Source organism: Falco biarmicus, chromosome 3 (genome assembly GCF_023638135.1).
Source record: "Falco biarmicus isolate bFalBia1 chromosome 3, bFalBia1.pri, whole genome shotgun sequence".
In the NCBI taxonomy this organism is placed as follows: domain Eukaryota; kingdom Metazoa; phylum Chordata; class Aves; order Falconiformes; family Falconidae; genus Falco; species Falco biarmicus.
In genome coordinates, this window is record NC_079290.1 from 51784087 (window position 1) to 51805670 (window position 21584).

Genomic DNA, 21584 nt, shown 5'->3' on the forward strand with positions numbered 1-21584 from the left:
TTTGTTGAGCAGAATAAAAATGTTGTTCATGTTGTCAGCAAGATGAAAATAGATGTTGGCTGTCCTTTGTAAGATAGATTTGAGGCTTTATACCCTTAGCCACCTCTAATGTATATCTAAAACTGTCATCTCTGCATCAGCTTTGCTGAGGAACTAAAACTGATGATGGTGTTCCCTAGTCCTTTGCAGGCAGAGCATGATTTTAGAGACAGTAGGAGAATTTGGGAGGTTGATCCATATTTTGTTAAAGTCAATGTGAGTCTTCAATGGGATTTTTAATTATGTTACTATTCGTGATGAAGGAATGTGCTGGACCCTTTGCAAAGAAAGCTGTTTTTGACAGGAGCAGAGCAGGAGCTGGGAGCTATGCTCAAAGCGTGGCAGTGATCTGGCAAAGCCTTAGGGAGGTGATCACCTATTTCTCACTGCTGCTGAGAGGGCCTTGCTAACTCTTTCTCAGCAGAGAAACTTTATTCCCCAAATGAATCCTAAAGAGTGCTAGTATTGTGTCTGTCTTCCAAGTGAACATGACTAAGGAACAGCAGTACAGCAGTCTGCAAACCTTTTGTAGCAGGCGGTTGGCATGGCCTCAGCCAAAGATTCTGCATTTACCTCTACTAGTCTGTAAATTTGCCTCTTAGAGGCAGTGATGAAAGGTACCTTTCATCAGAAGAGTCATTTAAGATGAGACAGAAGAAATTACATCATGAACAACAGAAAGCAGTCCCTTTTCTGTCAGGATGTGTGCTAAGTGACCATTTGATTTGTTGTTCACCTGTAATGTCCCTGATTTTGTATAGTACTATTCATCTCAAGAGATCCCATAGCACATTGCAAGCTAAACTGTAAATTACAACCAGCTCTGGGTTGGATGGCTGTATCCGTCAGTCAAACTATATGCAGCATGTATATGTAAAGAGAGGAAGACAAACATTATTGTCATTATTATTACTGAAGACATCTGAGTGTTGTTCTCATTATCTTAATACAGCCAGTATACGCAAAGGCGTGAGAAAATGGGCAGGTCACTTAATATTGGTGAATTGTGGTTTTGCGGCAGTTCGAATGCAGTAGTTTAAGATATTGGGAGACAGAGCGCCAAATTCTGGTGAACCTGATGAAAATTACAGTAACTATACTGTATGTAATACATAATTGAATTCTAATGCTATGTTTCAATTTTTTTTTTTCCTGCTTTGGTAAACAGCTGAGAAATTTAAAACTTTATTCTTTTTATATAAAGAAAGTGCAAGTAAGGATACATAAAAGAAAAAATGTTAATATAGTGCTTGGTTCATATTTTGAGCCTAGAATTGTACTAATAATTAGAAAGATTCGTATAGTTTGCATGTTAACTGTTGTAGATATGAAAGAATAATCATGAACTTTAATTATACAGAACAGACTGTTTCATCTGAATCTTTCCTTTTCTTTCATCAGCTGTGCTTTACATATACTAATATTAGCATGCAAAGTAATACTATATGGTAGTAAACACATGGGCATGCTTAGATTAAGGCAGAGACTTGCAAACATCTGATTAATAGGGAGTCTCTTGCAAATGCTCCAATTTCCTGTCTTGTATCATGCATCAGATGTTGGGTAAATCTGGTTACCTACTTACTCAAAACACCTATTTTTGCAGTACTGTTGAGGAAATCATATGTTTTCCTTCATTATTTGACTGTTTAATTATGTTAAAAAAAGAAAAGGAATGGTGGACATCATAATCAGTGATCAGAACTGGAGAGTACCTCTTACCTTCATTAAAAAAATTAAGAAGCTGATATTTATAAAAATTAAGAAGCTGAATTCACCCAATAAAACAGCATTTGCAAAGTCAGTTGTAATGTGTATTTACCAGTGTTTTGGACTGTTTGCTGTTTTGGGCATGCTTCAGATTTGATGCAGGAAATGTTCTGAGTAAAGTTAGTGTAACTGAGATCTAACCCCTTTCTAGGTTACTGATGCAGTCCAGGCATCAATGTCCATTTCAGTTTCAAAGCAACATAATAAAGGAAAATAGTTCCATTCACTCTCCTGTTTATAATCAGTGATACATGTGCGTGTTAGATAAGACTGCAAAACATTTAAAATTCATAGAGAGGCATATCTTTTACGTATAGGCTCTTGAAGAAGGGGACTACTATGCAGTAAAGTTCTGAACGAAGGACACAACAAGCATGAACCCACTGAATTTCATTGCCAGTGGCAGAGCAGGCACAGATTTTGATTCCTCGCCCTCGGATGAGCAGTGGTGCCTGAGCATGCCTGAGAGAACATGCCCACAGTCCCTGTGGAAATTGCTAACCATACATCTCTTTAAGCCCTGAAAAAAGTGGACTGCATGAAGAGCTGCAGATAGACTGAAAGAGGAGCAAGGGGGGAGAAAAAGTAAAAAGTAGTGGGGAAGATGTATTTTTTCTTACTGCTTCTGTGAGAAGAACCAATAGCACTCCCACAAGCATTTGAGTATTCTCCCTGCTTTCAGAAGGGCATTAAGTAAGGCGAGAAAGACTTACGTTCTGATAGTGCTTATTGAAGGAAAGGCTGATAGAATTTATTTAGAGAAAACCTGAGTCTACTGGGCCTTCAAAGAATTTCAGGAGACTGTTTTAGATAGTTGTATTATCTTAGTGCATAACCCTACAGGCCAAATAGAGTTTGGTGGGTTTTCATGAAGGTTCATCATGTGTAACATTAGCAAGTGTTTTCTATCACACTAACAGCTTCAATGTAATATCTGATACAGAAGAATTTTCCTTCTAAAGGAGATTTCCCAAAGGATTCATAAAGGCTCCTTTTTTCAATCACCACCGCCATTTTTAGTTTAGGTTCTTTTTAGATATATGTTTTATTTTTATCCCTGTAGCAAAAATTAATTGGCAAGGTGAAACTGTAGATCAGTGTTGAAAATTTTTCCTAAGCAAAGTCTGGCTAATATTGACTTCAGTGTACAGTAGCAGCATGTTTGTGCTGAGCGGTGATATGAACTCTCCATCTGCAGATGTCAGCCTCCTAACTATCACGCTGGTCAGGACTGAACATATGGTTGAGCAGTGTTTTTCAAAACTTGGTTCTTCTGGCAAGGATTGGCCTCTTCATGCTGTGGACTTTGTTTATGGTTGGGGAAGGGAGGATGAAGAAAAGGAGAAAAAAATTGGTCTAAATAATCTGGCTATTTGCAACGGTACTTCCTCACAGAAATACAGTTTTTTGCATCTGGCACTTGTTCTTGCCTAGGTTACCCAGGAAAGAAGAGTGCTGTTGCAGGAGTGGAGAAATCAGTAGAATTAGGGAAATGTAATTTAATTAAAGAAAAAGCCAACAAATAAGTTGTTAAAGAGCCCCACATATGTCTTCTGAGGTAATTTAATTTTGTAAAACCTGATCTGTGCGTACACACAAATATGAACAAAACTAATTAAAAAAAAGAGCAATATTCTTTATTTACCTACTAATTTAGTTTGCACAAATTCTAGTTTGAGTGCACAAGCCCTCCCTCAGGTCTGAGATAGGCTCAAAACTTTGGGATTTTTTAGTGTATTTTTTGAAGGATAACTTTTGCACCCCTCATAATGAATTTGCCTGAAGAACATGGTTAGATATTTGGTTCATGGCATTTGCTGGCTACAATGAAAACTTATTGCTGATATCTGACGTGACATTTGCTCCTTCTGTTTCAGACCTGGTCGAGAGATTGTGTATCCAATGTTTTGCCTGATTTTTCGAAGTACTGTGTTGCTTGGTCTGAGAACAGACCCCAGTATTCCCTACAGGTCTTACTTTGCTTATGTGCATAGGTCATCAGGGCTGTAACACCACTACTGCTAAAACTGCCTGTAGGCAGAAGTCAGTGTGCCAAGCACAGACCCATACATTCAGTTTTGTACTAATCTAACTGTTGAGTCCCCAGTGCCCGTATCCCTGGTCAGGTAACGTTGCCTGTGCAATTACAGTGAGCCCCTTCATCATCCCTGCCCGCTTGGCCTTGCAGAAATCTGGAGCGACCTCCATTAGAGGCTGTTAGCTTATACTCCAGGAATATTTGGTCTTGGAAGTACCTCTTTGCTCTCTACAACAAACTGCTTTCTTCCAGTGTGGGAAGTATATTGGTAATGTGGGCAGAGAGCTAGGCCGGGTGTGGAGCACGGGGTGCTCTGGAGATGCCTGTCCCCTTTGGCACTGGAGCTGGGGACAGTTGTTATTCTGCGCTTTGCCTTGCAAGCGAGGTTGCTGAACCAGTGCCTGGGTTATATCAGCACAAAGGTTTTGTATGGGTGATGCAAAACCACTAATGTTTTCTCATCTGTCCCTACTGCAAGCTGCCTAAAATCGGATCCCCAGTGTCTTTACTGATGTTGCTAATGAGGTTACCAATTAATGGCACCTAATGGTCTGTTATAGAAGTGATTTTGGTGATGGAGCCAGCTGTCTTCTGGGAACTGTGCTGAGACCATGAACTCATTTTGTATAAGCAAGTGAACAGCTGTTGCAGAAATATCTGTGGGAGAGATTAGGTCACAGACTTCATCTCCCTGCCACCCCAGGACTGTTCCTTGCAGTAGGCAGCAGGTGGAAGGTGGAAGCAACTTTAAGGGACAAAAGCACTTGCTGGAGTTGGACCCAGAGATCTAGACACAAACCCACCATATCGCACTAGCAGTCTTTTGATCCATCCTTTTCCCCTGACTTTTGGAGGTATTTTACTGACTAACTGGGATTGTGGAGCAATTTATTATTTTTTTAGAAGTTTTGTCACTGAGCTGTGTTGATCTATGGTGTGGTATCCTCTTGGCACCTGACCACTGTATATAACTCTTGGGACTTGCATATCACATTATTTACTGAGTAAGTTCCCTCTGTGAACACCCTTGCATCAGAGATTTATGAGTATTTGAAATATAATTTAAAAATATACATTTATATTTACCCCAGCACTTTGGGGTAGCGCATTCTTATTATTTAAGCTTCACTTTAGCACTTAGGTTAGTTTTGGCGTACAGTAGTTGCATTTCATCAGTCTGAAAAAAGGTGGCATTATAGATCTATGTTGCATTCCCTTAGTGCTTGAATACCTGTAAAGTATAGCACACTTTAGAATATAATTGTGTAATTGCTCATTTTTGGAACATGACAGCAGTGTTAAGAGTTAACATTTAGATGGTAGCTTGCCCATTTCTTTTTGCTGAACTGATGACAATACCAGATATTATAATTTAGAAAAAAACCCAAAACACTCTAAACAGGTCCACTCTAGGATTCACACCCATGCATTTTAAAATCCCCTACAGTCAAAAATATTTGAAGAGAATTAGTTTTTTTATCCTGGTAACCTTATTTGGGAACAGCAAATCTTTTTATGCTTACCAAAGTACTGTATAGATACAAAGAACTGCCTGTTTTGAGATGAAAGTAAAACTAAGTTTTGTATGTATTGTCATTGCTAGTAACTTTTAGAAACAAGGTTTCATGGAAATTATGGTACAGTGTGCTGAGCCGTCAGAACGGGGAGCTGAAGTCCCTTCCCTTCAAAATACTCGCCAGGAATAGCTGACCCTTCCAGATTACCTGTGAGACTGAAAAGGCAGTTCCCATGCTAAGCATTTAGCTTGGCATTGCAGTCTTCTCTGGAAGAGTGTTAGAATAACTGTTTACAGCCTGGCAGATATAATTATCAGATAAAATACATGAAGAGTAGAAAGATGTGAAAAAGTGTTTGAAGGGAATGTCATTTCAGTATGTGTACATTTAGTGGTCACTTGTGCTTCACTTTGTTGTTATCCTTCTATTTTTTGGCTTAGCCTGTCGGTGTATTTACAGTTTTGTGAACAACTGAAGAAATCGGTACACAGAAGGATTACCACCAGACTCAGAATTACTTCTTTGAACTTTTTTTGGTGTCTCTTAGTTGGTAGAAATCTTATAGTTATCCTAATATTTACCTCCATGTTCAGTTTTGCTGTAGTAGAAGAATAATATGTTACTTTAATGCGGTGAATTTTCACACACTTTCATCCAGTTGGTAGAACTGAAGTCTTGGCAGTTTTTTAAACTTAAACCCAGCAATTTCTTAGAATTTACACAATTATAGAAAATTATGGTAGAAGTTGTTCATACCTAGATGAATTTTTTAATGAATCATTGAGAAGGAATAAACGCATTAAAACTTTGATTATGAATGTGAGTCTAAACAAAAACTTCAGTTAAATTTAGTTATACTGCTCGAGTCTAAACAAAACCTTCAGTTAAATTTAGTCACACTTCTCCTCTTTTCAGGTATCTTTAATGTCCTAACTAGGTTTATTAACTTTCAGATGCTTACCAAACAGTGAGTTTGAAGTGGGCAAGTGAAGTGTGATGGATATTTCCAGAACTGTAGTATTTTCACTCAAAGTCAAAAGTAATTATTTCTAATAGAAAGCTGACCCACTAGAAAAGAGACAGCATCCTTCATGGAACAGGAAATAATGCAATCTGTTTATATAAAAAAAGAAATAGTTATTGCTTCTCTCTTAAAATGTAGACTTCTAAACAAACTATTTTGAAATTGTCTAAGATCAGAAATTATTTTTCAGATTATTTTTAAAAATGAAGAATTCATTGATAAATTATGGTTAAGTTCAATTGAAAATGCAGTTTGCTGAATTAAAATTTTTATTGTTGTTAGAGATTGACAAAAAGATGACCTTTGAAGTGAAAATTGCCATTGCCTCACAGGTGTTTATGTGCTCTTCTGCTCTCTCTGTCCAGTCCTGGCTTTGGTTTGATTGAAATTGTCCCATTCTTTTCACTGAATATGATGCATTTAGTGCCTGAATTAACTGTTCCTGTATTAAATATACCAGCTCAATATACTTTTGTAGACAGAATATAGCATTAATTTGCTTTCTCTGTCAAAAAATAATAATAAGAAAGGCCAGCTGTAATCAGACTTCAACTAATGATGGAAGCATCATCTGTTGTTTTAACAGGCTAAGTAGGCAGCAGTTTGCCAGAGAGGGAGGCAGGTAGAGGGTGCGATGCAGCAAATATGGCGTCCACGTCAGAATAGGTGTTCAGCTTCTTTCTGCTCTTCCCAGTCACACCAGGGCTATGTGTCCCTGAGCCAGGTACTTAAGTGTCTTCCTCATCGGTTTGGGTAATGTTCACCACAGTATACATGTGTGAAAAATCCTATCTTTTTGCCTTATTAAGGAAGCTAAGGCTGCATCTGCACTGGCATTTTAGTTTGGAGAATGAACGTGCCTTTGAAACAAAGCTCCTGACCATGCTCACTGTGCTTCATGTCACATTGCAGTGTTTTTTCAGTGCATGAACTGGGTTCCTTTCAGTGAAAGAAAACTGGCATTTGTTCCAGGCATGCACCTACTAGTTTGCAACCAGAAGTGGCTGTCCAGTGCAGGGGACCAGGTTTGAGCTAGCCTGAAATATGTATGGTCTGGAATCAGCTCCTTGATACTGACTGCTTTGCTCTACAGATCTGCTCTTCCTGTGGTGCCCCACTTGCTCACAGAGATAGAGCTCATGGTGTTTGGTTAGCCTGCAGCAACAGACTTCACAAATAGTAAAATGTGGCCTGTCTTGTGACCCGTTTTTGTTCAGAATGGTTGTGCAAATGTTTAAACACCTAGGGAAAAAAAAAAAATCAGGTGTTAGTGTGCTGGGGGAAGAGTATTAAGACCTCAGTTAAGAGCTGACTCTTAAACTGTGAAGAGTAAACTGCAGCCAGGGCTCTGCCTGTTGTTTATTTTTCACTGGGGTCTTCCCTGCCATTCCTTCAGGACCCTGAGTGCTGTTGATCTTGAAGTGGCTTTTTGAAATTGCCTCTCATTTGCCATGTCCATGTTTATTTTCAGTACAAAATGCAAGAGTCAGTAGACATGTTCTGTTCTCATTTCAAAGCTCTTCTCTTGCACCAACACTGATGATGATAGATCTGCCTATCCAGCCACACTTTTGAAGAAAGATGAAAAAGAAAAGCTTCTGCCCTTCTCCAATATGGAAAGAACTTAAAATATTTATCTCAGGGACCACTGGCCAGGTTATTATCCTGTTCATGCCAAAGGGGCATCTGAGGATAACTTTGAAGGTAGCTTGTCTATCATGAAATAATCTCCAGGCCCATTTTAGTACACTTCAAGGAAAGCAAGGTGGCAGACCTTCCCATTGCAGTTTGGCAAGTTGGATTTCATAGAATCATAGAATGTGTTGGAAGGGACCTTAAAGATCATCTCATTCCAACCTCCCTGCCATGGGCAGGGATACCGTCCACTAGACTGAGTTGCTCAAAGCCCCATCCAGCCCGGCCCTGAACATTTCCAGGGATGGGGCATCCACAGCTTCTCTGGGCAACCTGTTCTGGTGCTTCAACACTGTCACGTAAAGAATTTCTTCCTAATACATAATGTAAATTTACCCTCTTTCAGTTTAAAGCCATTCCCCCTTGTCGTATCACTACATGCCCTTGTAAAAAGTCCCTCTTGAGCTTTCTTTTAGGCCCCCTTTAAGTAGTGGAAGGCTGCAATAAGGTGTCCCCAGAGTCTTCTCTTCTCCAGGTTGATCAACCCCAACTCTTTCAGCCTGTCTTCAGAGGAGATGTGCTCCAACCCTCTGATCATCTTCATGGCCCTCCTCTGGACTTGTTCCAACAGGTCCATGTCCTTCTTATGTTGGGGGCCCCTGAGCTGAACGAAGTACAGGGTGGGGTCTTACAACAGCAGAGTAGAGTGTGAGAATCACCTCCCTTGACCTGCTGGTCACACTTCTTTTGATGCAGGCCAGGACATGGTTGGCTTTCTGGGCTGCAGGTACACATTGCCTGGTCATGTTGAGCTTTTTATCCACCACTGCCCCCAAGTCCTTCTTCTCAGGGCTGCTCTCAATCCATTCTCCACTCAGCTTGTATTTGTACTTGGAATTGCCCTAACCCACATGCAGGACCTTGCACTTGGCCCTGTTGAACTTCACGAGGTTTGCATGGGCCCACCTCTCAAGCCTGTCAAGGTCCCTCTGGATGGCATTCCTTCCCTCCAGCGTGTCAATCGCACTACACAGCTTGGTGTCGTTTGCAAACGTCCTGAGCGTGCACTCAATGCCAGTGTCCATGTTGCTGATAAAGATGTTAAGCGGTCCCAATACGGACCCCTGAGGAATGCCGGTCTTCACCTGGACATTGAGCTGTTGATCACAACTCTTCGTGTGTGACCATCCAGCCAATTTCTTATCCACTGAGTGGTCTATCTGTCAAATCCATGGCTCTCCAGTTTAGAGACAAGGATTTAGAGACTGTCATGCAGGTCAGTGTCAAATGCTTTGCACAAGTCCAGGTAGATGACATCAGTTGCTCTTCCCTTGTCCACAAATTATGTAACCCCGTTGTAGAAGGCCACCCAGTTTATCAGGCACAATTTGCCCTTAGTGAAGCCGTGTTGGCTGTCGCCTCACTATTTCCCATGTGCCTTAGCATAGTTTCCAGGAGGATCTGTTTCATGGTCTTGCTGGGCACACAGGTGAAACCGATGGGCCTGTAGTTCCCTAGGCCTTACTTTTTTCTCTTTTTAAAAATGGGAGTTATATTTCCCCTCTTTCAGTCAGTGGGAACTTCACTGGACTGCCACAACTTCTCAGATATGATGGATAGTGGCTTAGCCACTTCATCTGCCAGTTCCCTCAACACCCACGGATGCATCTCATCAGGTCCCATGGACCTGTGCACCTTCAGGTTTCTCAAGTGTTCTCGAACCTGATTGTGTCCTACAGCAGGTGGTTCTTCATTCTCCCAGTCCCTGCCTTTGCCTTCTGTGACTTTGGCAGAGTGGCTGGAGCACCTGCCAGTGAAGACCAAGGCAAAAATGTCATTGCGTACCTCAGCTTTCTGTATGTCCCAGGTAACCAGATGTCCTGTTTCCTTCTGGAGAGGGCCCACATTTTCCCCAGTCTTCCTTTTACTATCAATGTACCTATAGAAGCTGTTCTTATTGCCCTTGACATCCCCAGCCAGAGTTAATTCTATCAGGGCTTCAGCTTTCCCAGCCTGACTGTTCAGACAATTTCTCTGTATTCCTCCCAGGCTGCCTGTCCTTGCTTCCACCCTCTGCAGGCTTCCTTTTTGTGTTTTGAGTTTGTCCAGGAGCTCCCTGTTCATCCATGAAGGCCTCCTGGTGTTTCTGCCCGACTTTGTCTTTGTTGGGACATCACTCCTGAGCTTGGAGGAGGTGATCCTTGAATATTAACCAGCTCTTAGGTCTCTTCTCTCCAGGACTTTATCCGATGGTAGTCTAACAAGCAGATCCCTGCACACGCATTTCACAACCCGTTATCTCTAATTGCTAGAGCTTAATTAAATAGAGCTAGTGATTCACACCAGGTGATGGCCTCACCTGAAAGGATTCAGTAGTGTAGTCTTTCTGGGTGGGATCTTTTAGACTTACATGTCACTCAGCATGCACCCCTTATTGTTCATGGACAGAGATTTGGTTTTTATGATTTCCTGTCATCTGGACTGGTCTAAGAGATAACGGAGAAAGGGACTTCTGCTCAGTATTGATTTGGTATGTCTTGCTATTTATTGGGTGTCTAGGACTCCCCTGTCAAGACAATTAGAGGACTTTTTCTCACCTACAGCTTTCATAACATCCCAAACCTTTTTGTCTGTTGTTTAGTCTAAGTCTCTCATCTCAAATGGCATATTAATTTGCCATTTTACTTCACTTTATTCTATTTATTTTCATTATCTATTTCTACAATTAGTTTGACTCATTGCTGCCATATCCTAGCTTATTGGTTTAGTCCTTTTAGGGTTTGTTGCTCTAAAGGTTCCAGAGAGAGGACTTGGCAGCTGGAAATGGTTCTGATGTGTGTGTATCTGCCTTAATATAACTCTGATTTTTCCTGTCTCCATCTGCTGGTAAAAGATGAGATTTACTGTTCAAACATATCATATAATGAGTAACAGAAACTATAAATTTCAAATAATAAATACCTCTTTCACTGTTGTGGACACTTTCCATTAGGAACTGGATAGAAATGATCAATTTATTTTTAGGCAGTCTAATAATATCTATTAAATACTAATAATTTTTGATGTGTTGTGAATTTATACTGTGTCGACAGGAATAAATTAGATATTCAAATGGATGTACTAATAACCTGGGAATTCAAATCTGTGTGCTCATTAAACTGGATTTGTTAATTTCTGTGGAGTAAGAGATATTCCTAAATGGTCATCTCTCTTTTTAAATATTAGTATTTTTACAGTTACTGAGCAAGCAGATAAAGGAAATAATGTATAATGGGATTTTCAGTTTGATCATTAATTTTGACTTATTTCTGCAGACAGGTATATAAGACTCATGTTGCACATAAACTACCATTGGTTCCTCTTAACAGTTACAGTACAAAATTTTCCTGTGTTGAATCCAAAGGGAGTAAACCACCTACATACAATCATGTCAGGAGCTCATTACATATAAGCTAATTTTATGCAAAATGTTTTGTTCATTCAGAGCACAGTGTTTCAGCCAGCAAAAGACTTTGCTTCCCATCCAGTGGAAGTGCATCTTCAAGACTGCAAGAGGCAATACTAGTCAGCAGAGGTGTGGTGACACAAATAAATACTGGTTATATGAGAAAAATGTTACACATCATAGTTCTGCATTCATAGAGGCCTTACATTTGTATGTGATTTACGTTAGGTAATGAAATACTTAGGTTGATTGTGATTTCCATCTACTGTTAATGTTTTGTAGATGCTTCTGGCTTTTACAACAGAGGTTTTTATAGACCTGAACATTTTCTATAAAACCACCAACAAAGCCTTTACTTTTATTTTCAGTCTATCATGTGTTTATAGGAATATTTTTCAAACACTGTAAAGATGCTGATAGTTACATTCATTCTCAAAGCAAGAGGGTGTTTTATGAGGCCTATTTCTCTCAAGAAATTTCAACATGAGATGGTACAGGTATTCTCAAGCAAGGAATTGCAAGCACTTTTGTTTCAGTGGCTTTAATTTTAAAGGCTTGTATTAAATTTTTCTCTCCTCTGCAAAGTAATATAAAGATGACAGCCTTTTTTTATAATAGATATTTTTGCTGTCTTCACTAAGTTTTATCTGTTCGCTTCACTGGCAAACTTTTTTCCCTTCTTTACTCCCACTAGCTCTATAGACTCCACCTCAATAAAAGAGACTGACTCTCTCCTCAAGCATCCTTGTTCAAAGGGATCCCTAGCACTTTCCAAGAGGTGCACAACTCTGTAAAAGTCACTTCTGTCCAGACATTTATTCTTTGTGTAGCTATCTATAAACAAATAACTTCCATCTCAGAGTGCAAATGGAATCTGTAGGGCTGAAAATGAAAACCATCTTTTTATTTGTATCCTAAGAACATAGTAAGATCTCTGAATAAACATAAACCCAAGAGTAAACAGGACATCCTGCAATACAAAGAGTAAAATTAAGTAACTTTTCCCTGGTAGAGATTGAAACCATTCCAGCAGCTGTAAAGATGAATTATATTTTGGCAGTGGCTGTCATGCTGCTGGCCAGAGAGGAATCTGAGAACTGGTTTAGGATAGGGGCATACCTCAGTGACGACTGAAATGTGTGGGATGTAGCTTTGCCTAAAAGATTTGAGAGTTGAAGTCCAGTCTTTGAAGTGAAACATTCAGTGAGGCTTCCATTCCTAAGTAATTTTTGAAAGTGAGGCTTGGACTCTTGCCATGACGAATAAAAGTCCTAAAAATACCTCAGTGATTTATAAATATCCTCATTGCTATTCCAGCTTTGTTAGTTCCCAAGTCACTTTGAAAGTGGCATTTAAGCTTCTCAGTCCTAGAGTTATCAAGAAGGAACTCAATTAATATCTAGTCTATCCAAGACAGGATTTACTCAAACTATCCGTGACAGATATTTGTCTAACCTGGTCTCAAAATCCTCCTGTGACGTACATATCTCACAGCCTCCCCAGGCAAACTATTACTATACTTGACTATCCACATCAACAGTAAGTTTTTCCTAATGTCTAACGTAAATCTCCTGTGCTGTGGTTTAAGCCTATTACTTGTTCTGTCCCTTGTGGACATTTCATAGCCTTTCAGACATCTGAATAGCATTATCATGTATTCCTTCACTCACCTCTTTTTAGCCTAGTTGTGGCTAAAAAAATGTCCCCTCAGGCACTGTGAAAATTTTTACCCAAAGCCAGCTTATAAAGTAGAGTTCCTTTGTTAATGCCTTTATCAAATAGCAATTTCAGGATAAAAGTGTAGTGTAATGGTGTATGGCAGAAAAGCCTGATACAACTGTGTCCACTTCAAAGACTTTATGGTTTAAGCGGAGGTTTGAGGTTGTATCATTTGCCCAGCTTTTTACTTGTTGGGATATCAATCTTGGGATATCGAAAGTCCCGGTAAGTAAGCTACCTTATTCAAGTTGCTCATCTGGTGTATTGCTTCTGCAGCTAAGGCTTACAGTCCCTGCTCGGCACTGCATGTTGCCAGATGGACTGAGCAGCTCACTCGCAGCAGCTCAGCACCTTCTGCAGCACTACAGGCTTTCCGAAACAGGCTCTACCTTACAGCCTTATACAGCACCAGAATGAAGCCTGACCTAGTCAGGTGCAGGCCCCACCAGATAAAGTTATGATGAAGTTATGAGTATAGATGTTAAATAATGGTACTGTCTTCCCCTGAAACAGTTTCTGCTCCATGTAAACCCTTTTTTTGTACCCTTTTTGACTGACAAGATTTGGAAAGTTTGTATTAATTTTCTGGCACTTCAGTTAGAAGGCATGACAGAGAGTTTGTGCAGATTTTATTTCCATGCATTTTTAGCAATAGTTGCAATGCTTACTGTTTTATTCAGCTGGATGGAGAAATGCAGCTTGAAGAGCACACCCACATCATGCTTACCTACCTACCTTTGGGTGTCAGTGTCCAGGAGGGAGGTACCATCAAAAAAAGAGGACTGCACACTATGGCCTCCAAAAGCAGAAAAATTAGTTTTGTTTTTGAGTTCCTTCTTTGAATATATTCCCAATATTTATATGTGTCAGCTCTGCTGAGGTGGCATCTCAGGTTTTAAATTAATATTGTTGTAATGCGTTTCTCTTTAATTAAAAAAGAGAGCTCCCCCGTAGGAAATTTCCTAAAACAAAACTCATCAGTAATAAACAGATTAAATCTTTATCAGTTAATCAACACTATAAACTTCTGAGTGTTTGGAGAGTGATGTGAGATAACGCTGTCATCATAATAAGAGTGTTTGAAATCATTAGGGATCCCACCGTGCTGTTTGGGTGGTGAGAAAATAATGATTGAAGATGGGCCCCCCTACAGAGTTCACATGTGAATTCTTCTAAAGATTAAAGCTGCAAAGATCAGGATTTTATGTTGGCCCCATCTCTAAAGCATTCTTTTTTTAAATAGTGGGCAATAGTGGTGGATAATACCAAGTAAATTCTTAATGGTGTTGATACCCGAACCTGTCATGATGCCACAGAATTGTTGAACTGCTGGTTAGTGAAATTTTAGAGACTGTTAATGGGATGGGAGCCTCACCACCATCTCAGAGCAACTGTTCCCAGCTGATCTTTCTAAGGCTTGAACCTGTAGTGGTGACTGCACTGCAGATTCCTCATCTTTCTCCACCCTGAATCCTCAACACAGTCGCTTCCATCAGGACTATGGCAGTCCTCTCATCACACGTGTGGGAGTTCTGCTCTGGTCCAGCTGTCTCCTGGGGATAAGGAGCCCAACCTGCTGTGAGGATGGAGGGGACCATGTAGCTTTGGGCAGGGACCTCTCTGAAGAAGTTTGGGCATACTGGAGCAGGATAGGACAAAACTTGTCTGGCTGGTAGCATATCAACACCGCCTAACTCGATACCGTTCGGAGTCATGCATGTTTAGAAAGTTACTCTATAAAGGCACTGATGTTTTCTCCATCTCTACTGGGAACGTGTCAGAGTGCCTCTGTGTCACCTTGAAGTGTTCTTTGGAGCCATTGCAATTATTTGGGTCCTTTCTGTGAACAATATGAAAAATATAAGTAAGTGGGCTGGAATGCAAATAGAGGCAGTGAGAAAAATAAACCATGTTTGTCCACATCCAGCAAACCTTCTGGAATGGGTTAGCAAAAAGTTATGAGCAGGGGGATGGCAACTAGGAATCACATAATTATTTCCTTTTCATTTCTCATCTTTCATCTTTGTTTGGTCACCGCAGCAATAATTGCATGTATTTTGTCACAAAAAAGGTCAAAGTAAATCAGTTTTGTTGTGGCACGAATTAGAGTAGCAGTAATGGTGTTATCAAGTGTGTTGAGTTTGGAGTGCCCTTATTGTTTCAAATACCATTGAAGGTTAGGTGACACTGCTGCTTCTAGAGGTGCAAATTCAAATACTGTGTTGGAGTACAAGTGAATTGGCCATTCTTATTTTATTCTTCATATACTTATATTGTATTACAAAACACAGTCTGCTCTGGAAAAACAAGGGTCCCAGATACTGTCCCTTCGTTACAACTGAATCCATAGACAGCTATAAACCAAAAAAATGCTCATATGGATGGTCCTGTTTAAAAGGCAGGAACTGAACTGCACTGATTAGTTTCAGAGATGTTTGGGACTGGTTCTGTTCATAAATCTTTAGCTACTGTGGCACTATTACTTTTGAAAATGAAATGGTAGGTGTCCTCACTTTTCTGTCACTAACTGGAAACGTGTGTGGAAAAATCACAAATTAAAAAAATGTCCCTTTTCCTCATGCTGTGATATGTCTTTGTGTAGTATATTTTCAAACCAGTTTTGCAGGGGTAAATTGTAACAACTTCCTTTGTATTCATAATTACAGTCAGCTCTGTCACCAGTGAATTAAAACCTTTTATTATATACCTTTATGAAGTGCTAGGTACAGATTTACTGGGGGTGGGGTGTTGGGGGGGTGGGGGGGTGGGAAGGAAATAAGAGGATAAGAGAGCTGTTGCATTCTTATTAACAGCCGCATAATGCATTTCTGTGCCACGTGTTTGGGACTGCTTCAGCCTTTGAATCTTGTTTGTGCATTTGGAGAAAGAAGCACAGACACATTTTGTTTTGGTTTTTAAATACTGGAGTGAAAGATCATGTTCTATCAAGAGACCAAATGCCCTGACTTGTCAAAATGGACTGCTTGCAAGGGTCCGTGTGATCCTTCTGATCATACAGTTTTCCTACAGTACTGTTTCAGACATTCACAGGGTGGGTGACCTTCAGATCTCAGTGGAAGTGTCTTTTAACACCCTGCTAAAAAAGGACAATGCATCCCATGGCTATCATAATTCATCTATTTATCTCATCCTTCTTACTCTTTCTTTTTATGTTTTTTTCCTTTTCAGGATGGAGTAGGTGTAGATGAGAAGCTGTCTTTACGGCGGGTAGCCGTCGTAGAAGATTTCTTTGACATTATCTATTCCATGCATGTTGAAACTGGGCCTAATGGAGAACAAATCAGAAAACATGCTGGACAAAAGAGAACGTATAAAGCAGTAAGTAAAAAACCCCCAACAAACTAAAGGTGAACATCAGTCTCTAAAAGCATGAGTGATTTGGGCTTAACCACATGGCATGTGATTTGTGTTTTTTCCAACTGGATTAGTACTGCAACCCTCACCCTCAAATTTATTTCAGAGATCTTTCAATAATGCATGGAAACATACAGTTTAGAAATCACATTTTCTGTGTAATAAAACCCAGATCCATTGACTTCAATAGAGATTTCTGATTGATGCAAGCAGGGAATTTATTCTTTCTGTAATGGTTTGACAATTTCTGTGAAAACTCTGTATAAATTAATTGTTATTAAATGGATGAAGTCTTAAAGAAGACTTAGAAGCTATTGCCACAACTTTGGTAAATGAGTTGCTGTACTTCATCATATGGATGAAGTTGCCTTGTAGTTTATTGTTGCAGGCTAAGTATAGTTATGGTTTAATGGTATGAAAACTTGTTAATATCCTAAATTCAAAAGGCCGGAAAGCTAATAGGTACAATGAGAGAAGTATTGAGAGGGCACCTCTCACACCTGCATAAACTGGCTGAGTAGAGAGAAATGATTATTTCTAAGATTTTTAATTGCATGTTGTAGTTTGACCTAACCAGTTCAGCCACTGCCTTAAAATAGCTATAAATTGCTTTTGTGGTTAGTGGCACAAATATAACTTTTCTTATGGAGAACTAATGAAACATTTATTGCACTTTCCCAACGTGTTTAAAATGTATGCGCTTGCCTGGTTTTGGATGGCCAGACTTCCATGCGCAAATCTATGATAGTCCCAGGCATGCTCAGTGCTTGATTTTCCAGCTGCTGAAGTACCAGGGGCTCCCCCAGGGCAGCAGGGCAGGGGCTCCCAGCCAGGGCCCATCCTCTCCCCATGGTCCTAGCAAGATGAGGCTGGTGGCAGGCTGTGCACAGGGCCCTGAGGTGACCTGTCACCCTGAACACAGTATTCTTCACATTAAAAAACACCTGCAGTCACATTGGCCGTTTTTGTTCAGAGGTCACCAGAATGTGGCGGAACTCCACATTTCTGATACCCACATCTTTGATTTTAGCTGTAAGAAACAGCTATTTTTCCATTACTGCTTTTTTCAGGTATATAACAAACTTTACTATTTATCTATGAATCTCTTCACAGATATTTTATTTATAGGCTATTTCAGATGGTTTGCTGTGGGATAAGCTCTTGGCAAAATTTCTTATAATTTGTTCCCAGTGGTATTGACCTTAAGACAGATATATGAATACATCCGTTATCTGGGTGTGCTTTTGTAAGGCTTGGAGTGTTATTTCAGGGTAAACAAACACAAACTGTCTAAATTGATTTTCATCTGTCACCTTGGCCATTTTGATACTTGGTCTTCTCTTTTAGAAAGCATTAGCAAAGTAGTATTTTCATTGACCTTATCTATTTTGTTTTACTTCAGTAAGCTGATCAAAGGTATAGGTCACAAACTTTGTGGAATAATATACAAGTATAAATAGTGCTGCCAACTATAAATACAATACTTCAGGTCATCATCCTACATCCTACACAAACACACGCCAAGTATAACATTTACTACTGTAAGAATCCCATGATTCCAGGTCAGGTAAGAAATTTGTTTATTGCAAACAGCATGAAAGACAACTAGGGTATCTTCTGTGAGAACTACTTGTGCAGATTCAATAGCCTACACAGTAGTTTCATTTCATGTCAACTTTTATTGCAATTGCGACCTGAGATTATTGCATCATTATGAGCAGAGGATAAGGATGCCCAAATGTAAGTTTGTTACCAGAGTCTGCAATATTTGTGCAATCATTTCATTGCATATTGGTTTAGGGGTTGACCTGCTGGAAAGCATCTCTGTGGGGAAGGACCTGGGAGTCCTGGTGGACAGCAAGCTGGCCATGAGCCAGCAGTGTGCCCGGGTGGCCAAGAGGGCCAATGGGATCCTGGGGTGCATCAGAAGAAGGGTGGCCAGCAGGTGGAGGGAGGCTGTCCTCCCCCTCTGCTCTGCCCTGGTGAGGCCATGTCTGGAGTGCTGTGTCCAGTTCTGGGCTCCCCAGTTCAGGAGAGAAGGGGAACTACTAGAGAGGGCCCAGCAGAGGGCTACAAAGATGATGAGGGGGCTGGAGCATCTCCCTTGTGAGGAAAGGCTGAGGGAGCTGGGCCTCTTCAGCCTGGAGAAAACTGAGAGGGAAACTTAGCAATGCATATAAATATTTTAAGGGTGAGTGTCAAGAGGATGGGGCCAGGCTCTTTTCAGTGGTGCCCAGCGACAGGACAGGGGGCAGTGGGCACAAACTGAAACACAAGAAGTTCCTTCTGAATATGAGGAAGAACTTCTGTACTGTGAGGGTTACAGAGCACTGGAACAGGCTGCCAGAGAGGTTGTGGAGTCTCCATCTCCAGAGACATTCAAAACTCACATAGATGTGACTCTGTGCAACCTGCTCTAGGAGAACCTGCCTTAGCAGGGGGTTAGACTAGATGATCTCCAGAGGTGCCTTCCAACCCTGACCAATCTGTGATTCTGTGAATAAAGGCTTTGAGTCATATTTCCCAAGGCCAGGATTCACACACATATAATTTTTACAGACTTCCATAGAATCAAAAAAGGAAAAAAGACTCCAGAACAAACTAATGCCAGCTCTTGTTCTCCACCCTGACACGAGAATTAGATTAAGTAAACAGGCCTCAAACTCTACCAGACTAACTGGGGAATTACATGGTCCTTTACTGGACCTGTCTATGAAAATGACTGCACTAAAATTATGAGCTGTATTGTCAGTCTGTTCCAGCAAGCTGTGCAATATCTATCTTGTCTGGCATTGCAGGAGGAAAGAGGCAGTATCTTGGGTAACTGTCTCACAAAGCATTATACCCTAAAAGCTTTATAAATCAAACTGAAGTACTTTGGCGGGGTTTAATTTTATTAAGTGAATAGGGAACAAGATTAATTTAGTCTTGTTTCTTTATTCACGTGTCAAAAGTGAATCAACCTTGAGATCTGTGAATGTACTTATCATGCATAAATATTCACCAAATAGTTTGAGTGAAGAATTTTTACAGGAAGGAGGATTCACAAACTGTATGGTACAACTGCTATTTGTTATTCATAATTCATGGCATGTGACGATCACATTGCTTCTGCTCTCTCACTGGGTAACCAAAACATTTTAGCAGAGAAATGATGGGGAGAAAACCACCACAGTTTCAGTACAAAATTGCTAAGCATCTGAAGTTCATAAATATTGTCATGGATTTTCAGTACCTGAGTATTTCTAAAAAATTAATGGCACATCCCTAAGAATTGCAACATATTGATTTCAAGTAATTAATTTGCTTATATATGTGTGAGTCTCTATTTGCAATAGTGACGCTGCTCCACTCAAAGTTTTGAGTAGCACTCAAGCATGATTAGAAGGGTAATGAAATTGTCAAAGGTGACTTAATAAACTACTTTTGCATTTATATACAGTAACAAACTTGGAATAAGTAGAGTCTTTTTAATTTTTGGTAGAGTCACCCCAGATGCTGGAGTGCTAAAATACATCAGTGTGTTTCTCTGAAAGCATGTTCAGAACAGCTTACAAACTCAATTAGTGGATCTGTAATCTGCTCTGACTGTTTTATGTTGACTGTGTGGAAACAAATGGCATTTTTACAACTGATTGATTTCTGTGGGACTTCCTGCAGTGGTGCTGCATGGGAAGATAAACAGGATCTGATACTTGGTACCTCTAAAAGAGCAGTGTATTGGAAGGTAGCCTTTATATTTTAATTGGGGCAGCAATGTACCAAACTCAAACTTTGTGATTTCTCGGCACAAACCATATAGATTAATTAGGAAAGCATCTTACTTCAATATTTAAGTTTAGAATAAGGTCCCATTTTCTTCTTCTCTGCACACTACCAAATGAGAAGGGAATTGTACAAAGTCTATGTGGGAGATATGAGAGAGTAACCTTGAAAATATGCAAAAAAGAGTGAGCTTCCCTTTTAACTGGCAGGTTTTGTGCTCATTTCAAATGCCGACTTGATACAATATAAGATTGATGGGCTGTGTTTCTTGCCAGAACAACTGTAGGTAGATCTACACCAGCAAAAAACCAAAAGACCTGGCTTACATATATACAATGAAACCAAGAACTTTAAATCATATCTGGAGTATGCCAGACTGGAGGAATACTTAATATGATGCTTATAATCTCAGCTAGTTCCCTTGTTCCCAGGGGACTTCAAAAACAGGGAAGATGCTGAGGGCGTTGATCTGGGAGATAATTCCTTACAAAGGTAGGATGTGTGACACATGGCCTGTCTGAGTCGGTTGCTCAGCAGGGGCACAGGTGATGAGGAAGATGCAGAAGGTGAAAAGACCATGTTCCTTAGTGCCAAGGAAAGCAGCGGTGCCCAAACAGGGCCCTGTTTGTCCTGCATTCCCACCAGGTCCTCTGCCGGGCTCCATAGGAGGTGTGGTGAGATGTGCTGAAGCAAAGAATTTGTTAAGCGTTTAGGAGAAAGTACCAAGGATCCTTGTAGGGGTGACTTGGCTGGCACTCACTGATACAGCTCAGTGTCCCGGAGGAACTGTGTTGCTTTGGAAGAGTACTTTTCACTTTCTGTCCTGAAGGACTTATTTTTGTATAGGCATCCCATCTTGAAAGGAGAACTGCGGTGTGTTGTGGTTTAATCCCAGCTGGTAACTAAGTACCATGCAGCCACTTTCTCACTCCCTGCTTTCCCGCTTCCCCCTCCACCCCCCCGTTGGGCTGCGATAAGAACAATTTAATAATTGAAATTAAAAAAAAATAAAAAACCCAAACAACAACAGTAATAATTGTAATGAAGAGGAGAGGGAGAGAAGGGAATAAAACCCAAGGGAAAAAAATCCCAAGTGATGCACAATACAGTTGCTCACTACCCGCTGACTGATGTCCAGCCAGTCCCCAAGCAGTGATTGGTGGCTGCTGCCCCCCCCCCCCCGAGTTTATACACTGAGCATGATGTTCTGTGGTACAGAATATGCCTTTGGCTAGTTCGGGTCAGCTGTCCTGGCTC

At 40.4% G+C, this 21584-nt stretch overlaps 1 protein-coding gene across 4 annotated transcripts in view; it reads left to right on the plus strand.

The window, feature by feature from the left end:
- Nucleotides 1-21584, plus strand: part of NOL4 (nucleolar protein 4) — a 201352-nt gene that overhangs the window by 20325 nt on the left and 159443 nt on the right. For all 4 annotated transcript variants that reach the window (XM_056333150.1, XM_056333152.1, XM_056333151.1 and 1 more), the window contains exon 2: nt 16377-16526. In XM_056333150.1, the coding sequence (XP_056189125.1) occupies nt 16377-16526 (150 nt within the window). The remainder of the gene's footprint in view (nt 1-16376; nt 16527-21584) is intronic.